Source organism: Apaloderma vittatum, unplaced genomic scaffold, assembly GCF_000703405.1.
Source record: "Apaloderma vittatum isolate BGI_N311 unplaced genomic scaffold, ASM70340v1 scaffold14934, whole genome shotgun sequence".
Classification (NCBI taxonomy): Eukaryota; Metazoa; Chordata; class Aves; order Trogoniformes; family Trogonidae; genus Apaloderma; species Apaloderma vittatum.
This window is the reverse complement of record NW_009712243.1, coordinates 25366-31873: the sequence shown is the minus strand read 5'-3', so window position 1 is coordinate 31873 and position 6508 is coordinate 25366. Positions and strand designations below refer to the sequence as shown.

Below are 6508 nucleotides of genomic sequence, written 5' to 3'. Positions count from 1 at the left end.
ACGCAACCCACGGCACTGGCCTGTGTTTTTCAATTTGTGATTTTAGAAGCCAGACAAGCCTGAATAAGTGGCACAACCCACCAGAAGGCTGCTGGGGACAGGGGGAGCGTGCACGAGGCACTTACTGTTCTCATCGCTGTCAAGGTGGCGATAAATGTAACCTTCCAGATAAGACTGAAATTTGGGTGACGGGGAGAAAAAGGCCAGACTGATGGCCATCAGTTCCCAGCCCCACGCCAGACTCCGGTAGCAAGTGTTGTCTGTCGTCTGCCGGATCAGCTGGATGTAGAGTTCATCCCGCAAACCTTGCATGCTCCAGCACTTGGTGACCGTCACTAAGGCCACGTGATTCCGGTCCATGCGAGTCTGGCGATCGCCCATGTAGCTCTGCACCAGCTTGAACATCTCGCACGCCTCTTTTTTGATGGTGCGGTTGCTAGTGATGAGCATTGGTTTTTTGATAGAGCCGCCGTTCCACGACAGCATGTTGGAGATGGAGATCCTTCGGCGGAAGATGCCCTGGGTGTGCATGTTCAGGTTTTTAGAAGCCCAGTCTGCCATGCTGCTCTGAGAGATGGGCTTCCGCAGAGTGTTGTAAGGGAAATGATACCCCGCACAGCTGCCGGGCTGGCTGCTGCTCTCCTGCTTGGGGTCCAACTCTATCGTCCCGGGCTGCAACAGAGAACAGACGTGTCAAAAGCAGCTTACACCACCCCTTGCCCTGCTCGGAAAATTATCGTGAAGCTACCAGCAAAGCAGTGAATCTGTACAAAACATGATTTTGTGCAGAATCAGTGGCCGACATCTGTAGATTTGCAAGAGCCTGGCTGGCACAGACACACACTGATGCTGTCCCCAAGGGAAGCAGCGGGACACGGATTGACAGCGCTGCTTGTCCAAGCTGCCCCAGAGCTCCAGGGGACAGCCTAAGCAGGAGCTGGGCTGACTCCCGGGCCAGCAGTACAGCTCTGTGGCACCAAGCACACACCAAGCAGCCAAGCTTCTCCCCACGCTTCACCTCTCAGTTCCCGGGGAACCACAGGAGCCCAGGATGTGGGTGGAGAACACCAGGAGGGGGCAGAGACTACAGAGACTAGAGAGCCATTAGCACTGTTTCCTTCTCACCTTTGCCCTTCGTGGCCCCTACAATCCCATGGCTGCTTCCTGCCTCTACTATTTTTCCAAGTTCTAACAAAAAACACCCCAAAATACAAAACCAAATCAACATAGCTAGCAATGAGGAGGAGCTGCTGAGCTTGGGCAGTCTGTGTCTGGACAGCCTCTGCACCAAGGCACTGAAAACATATCTCTCAATTCCACCACGACCTTCCTAATGGAGCTTCTGGCCAGACATAAACGGGACAGGAGAAGCTGAGAGAGGCACAGTGAGGCAGGGGCACAGCTATTCTGATGGCAAAGCTGTCACCCGGGTAGGATGAAGGATGTTTGAGCTGGTGAAGTTAAGGCAACCTGCGTCAGGCGACTTCCACACCAATGGAGCCGGCTCTTCCCGTACACTACAGATACCCCACGACCTCCTGCCCAACAGGCAGAATTGTTTGCGAGTCCTGGGGGGGTTTTTCTTCTCGGAGAACTAGGGAGAGCTGCTCCCCGCCCGACGTCTGCGGTGATCAGACTCATTTGCTGCAGGAACAAGCGCGCTGACCCCACCAGAGCCCATCTCTCCCAGAGGTAAGCAGGAGAGACAACGACCTTCCTTCCTCCCAGACCTTGTAGGCAGCTTTACCGGCAGCTCTTGTCCACCCTTCTTCCCCAGTGATCACTACACAGATAACTACATGATCAGGGCCTTCGTAGCACTGATCCCACAAAACAATGTGCAATAACTACTTGTGAGAATATGGCACTTATTTTGCCCAAGGAGAATTCTCTTTTCTGGGCAGGAGTGGCAGCCAGGGACACATAATGAACTGAAACACACAATAAGCTGGTTTAGGAAAGAGATTTTTGTGTTAGATTTGAAATTCCCACCTACAGCAACAAAGAGCTCAACAGCCCGTGCTTTGCTCTGCGTTCTCCAAGGAGATCTCCAGCAAGGAGGAAAAAGCCAAACAAGATAATCTTGCGGGTTTTGGGTTTTAAAGGAAGACAAAGACACAGAAATCCTGTAAATTTTGGGTTTGCAGTGGTAAAAGTGAAATAAAACATCCATTTTCTTTCTTGGCAGATCACCTTTAACTTGCACGCCACGTTGTATTCCTGTCCCAGACTACAGCCCATCCAAAAACACACGTTAGTTCTTAAATGTTCAGAGCAAGTCAGTGTTTTCTGCTTAGTATGGAGGAACTGCTGAACTAACTACAGGGGCTTGTGCAGTCCAACCCTTCCCTATCTGACACCCAACAGGTACCTGCATGTGGGGGATGGATTAGCACACATCACACTCCGCCGCTTACTGCCAGCCTGGGGCACAATCTTTTCTCCTGCTTTTTTACTTTGTTTTGGGTTTTTTATCCCCCAAGTTACCCCTCCTTACTCTCTCTAAATCCCTCAACATGCTGACTAATAGTCCCTGTGTGCAGCTCTTCTCTGCCATCATCATCCTCCGCCTCCTTCAATCCACCTTCCTTTCCTGGGCTTGGTTTTCCCCCCACCACCCTAACTGCTCCTTCAGCATCTTACTTCTGAGGATCCACCTCCTCATACTCCAGAGGTTCAACAGGCTCTTGGGTCTCTCCTCTCTCTCAAGTTTATCTCTCCAATCTCGTTCACACAAGCACCCAGCTATTACCTTTGTGCTGACAGCAGACATCCTCCTCTCCTCAGCCTGTCCTAGAACTTCTGCCCGCCCTCCCCAGATAATGAATTTCCTCGTCTCCCATTCTCCTCCCCATCATGCAAGGCCAGCACAGGACATCGCTGGTGACTCAAGCCACACATTTGCAGGTGAGGCAGCGATTTTGCTGCCGTATTCTCTGCAACCTCCTCCCCTCCTTACTTGGACTTGCACACCTCATGAGTATTTCTGTAAACAGAGTATTTATTACTGACTCACTGCCTTTACCACAGCATCCATCTCCTTACATCTTCTGCTGTATTCTCCTCCTTCATGCTACCAGACATGAATTATTTTTCTTGGTTTTCAAGGCCGTTCACAGCCTATCGCCAACCCACCATCTCTTGTGCATAACCAAGACACCAAGTCTCAGCTCTCCCCATAGATGTAACGAGGTGTAACACATCCTGAAGAGCGGATAGCGGTCTTCCAACAAGTCTAACGAAACTGTGAAATTAAATTGCTGAACTATTAACCTGAACATATGAGATGTGTAAACTCAAACTGGCCCTGGGCCTGAAAAATGGGAAACATGGGAACGTGACTTCAGCTTTAAAAAGGGTTTCAAGGTGAAAGCAAGACACTATCAGTCAGAAATTACAGTACGGAGGAGAACGCACACACGTAAATCTGACAGAGGAGGGAGGTGTCAGCCTGGCTTTTAGAGAAAAGTTACACCTCACTGGTCTACTGGAACAATCTGAAATGGTCAAGCTTTGCGAAATTTCTGCATGAAGGGTCACAGACCAGCAAACAGTAGAAAAGACAGAACAAAGAGTTAAAATAAATAGTAATTTTTCATCAGCCTTGAAGAAGAGATGCACAGACTCATTTTTTTCAGCAGGAGTGAAATAATTGAAGAGTGAACAAAGAGAAAAGGGACAAAAGCCTCATAGGATATAAAATCACCTATGTAGAGCCTAAATCCGAACTAAAACCATGAAAGCAGGAGGTTCCTTCAAATTCAAACAGAAAGAAAACTGGCAAACTAAAGTCTGCAGAAGTGCTGTGTTATAGAGAAAAACTACTCCACTTGTGCAGGCACACGGATGGGCTTTAGAACAGCTACTTCCAACCAGAAGATGCTAGAATCACTGTCACTGCTTTTCTGAATATTTCCATTCAAGCTTAGGAATGACTGGAAGGGAGAACAGAATATGAGGAACTATTAGAAAAAGAGGGGAAAGAAACCAAAACACTGCCACGTGACCAGGCAAATCGTGACACTGCATCCTGCATCCCCAGCCAACCCAGCGCAGAGGGTTAAGGGCCACCAAAGAAGACAGGAGATCCAGTAAAGTGACAAGGCAGCAGCTTCACCCAAACAATGCAGCAGCACTGAGGGATTGCTGGGCACGAGCAACTCCGCAGCTCCCTCTCCTCTCACACCACCGGCCTGAAATGCAAAGCTGTGAAGCTTTGAATCCTGTTTGCTGGTCTGCAGGCACGGATGTGTTTCACCTGCAGCTCATGCACCAAACCCAGCCAGGAGCAGACCAGGTGCTCAGTTCTGCACCACCGCAGCCCAGCAGAGGCGCACGACTTAACCCGGAGCGGATGGGGAGGTACCTGGGAGGAGTGGCGCGTAGCGTCTGACGAAGCCAAACTTGTCTGGCTGGTCACATTCTTTTCTAAAGAATCTATTTTCTCAAAAGTCCTCTTCTGCCTCACTGTGTCCTGTGGAGCTGCCACATCGCTGGGAAAGGTGCCCCTGCCCTCCAGGCCCTGTCTGTACAGAGATCGATTACTAGCCGAGACGTCGTCCCTTGAGCTGCGGCTGATGCATTTTTTCAAGTGGTCAGACTGAAACCTGACTTTGCTGCTCTCTGCCGGGATGCTGTTCTCCAGACTTTCAGCATCAAGGCTGGCTTTGCTTCCCCTGCCAGCTGCTGACCTGCCCACCACCGCACGCATCTCAGCAATCAGCTTATCGTTCAAAGCCGTGAGCTCACTGCTGCTGCCCACAGAGCCAGGTCTTCCTTGAGCTGTCCCTTGCCTCCTCCCTTTCCTTTTTCTCAAGCTTGGAGAAGGGCCAGTTGAATAACCAGAATCCTGATGGCTTACGCCGGTTGGGTATTCTTGAGTTTGCAGGCTGTTCTGCCGACTGTGGTGGGCTTCCATGTTCTTGAGGACGTTGGCTTCCAAGATCCTCCAAGACTGTTTGAAGCTGTCCTTTGAAGAAAGCTGCCCAGGCAGTTTAGCAGAGGCATCCGCCGTTGCAGCCGAAGAGTGGGAGAGTTTGGAAGACTGGTCAACGTTGACCATGTGTTTTATATATTCTCTGCCAGCTGGGCTGTACTCAGCGGAAGAGGGATTTCTTGCATGCTTCCTTGCGGCTTGCTGCTGTTGCATACCTGGATGCTGCAATAATTTGGTTGGCTGCAGCTGCTTTTTTAAGCTGCTGCTTGGCGACCTTGGTGGTGACATCCCGCTCATACTGGCGCTTTCGGTGTCCATATCTACTGGGGGCTCGTCGTAGATTGGAGACTCTAGAGATGGCTCATCGTATATAGGTGCAGGGGAGGCATACTTGGGTGATGTAGGCTGGGGGCTTCCAGTCTGGCTCCTTGGAGGTGTTTGCGAAGTTGGACCATTCATCAGCACTAGGCAAAACCCACCGTTCTCCGTCTTTTTGATCTGCATAGACTGCTTTGTTTCTCCTGCAGGCATTTGCTTTGTGGCTCCAGGGCTCTGCGCCGCGGATTGAGGCTGGGCATATATGACTGGTTTTGGAAGAGATTTTTGGCTGCTGGCCTCTGGAGCGCTCTGCAGCTGAAGCGAACTGCTTGAAGAGCTCTGGATCTGCCTCAAACTGTTCACTTTGACCAACATGGCTGCTTTCGTGCCTGGCACAGGCTGCCAATGAGTAGGAGTCTCCCTAAAGGAAAAAAAGATACAAATAGAGGGAATTATTTAAGGATTATATTAACTGATATGTCCTCTTCTACCCAAATACTAGATTGTTAGTCTCGCAGTGCCTGGAGATTCCCCAGCTGGTTTTATCAGTTCCTCATTGTTTTTTCCTGGAGATCCCCCTTCCCAAAACAGGAACATCATTGTTAACACATGATACAATTTCTGAGTCACGAATAGCAGAACAATGAGATGAAAGAAATTCATCATACTTTAACCTGTCCAGTATCAGCAGCACTCTGATAGGAAACAATTTACGCTTCCCAAAGCTCATCAGCTAGCACCCAGCTGAAGACCAGTGAGGTATCCAAGCAGCGAGCTGGAAAATAATCCCAAGTGTCTGCCTTCAGATTCGCAAACTGTGCTGACAGTGCTTCCAGATCATGTTATTTTTTTGACCTAAGCTTCCAAATCATAGAATTACAGCATAGTTTGGGTTGGAAGAGACCTTTAAGACCATCCAGTTCAAGCTCCTTGCCATGGGCAGAGAGCCCTCCCCAGAGCGGCTGCTCCGAGCCCCGGCCAGCCTGGCCTTGAGAACTTGCAGGGATGAGGCATCCACAGCTTCTCTGGGCAACCTGGGCCAGGGTCTCACCACCCTCACAGTGAAGAACTTCTTCCTAACACCCCATCTCAACCTACATTCTTTTAGTTTGAAACCATTAGCCCTTGTCCTATCACTACACTCCCAGATAAAGAATGGGTTTGGGGCTTTTTTTCAGAAAAACCTACGAGATCTACAGGAGGTGTACGGGAGAAGATGTCCTCTCCTCACACTACGAGTCTTACTCTCCCAAA

General features: G+C 49.9%; 1 protein-coding gene across 1 annotated transcript in view; it reads right to left on the bottom strand.

The window, feature by feature from the left end:
• The window catches only part of ARHGAP39 (Rho GTPase activating protein 39), a gene marked incomplete at its 3' end in the record, with an annotated part of 14989 nt that overhangs the window by 1295 nt on the left and 7186 nt on the right, over positions 1–6508 (bottom strand). Inside the window, exons 2-3 of the mRNA XM_009867915.1 lie at positions 4367–5675; positions 126–672 (exon numbers count right to left, since the gene is read on the bottom strand). Coding sequence (XP_009866217.1) covers positions 126–672; positions 4367–5675 — 1856 coding nt within the window. The remainder of the gene's footprint in view (positions 1–125; positions 673–4366; positions 5676–6508) is intronic.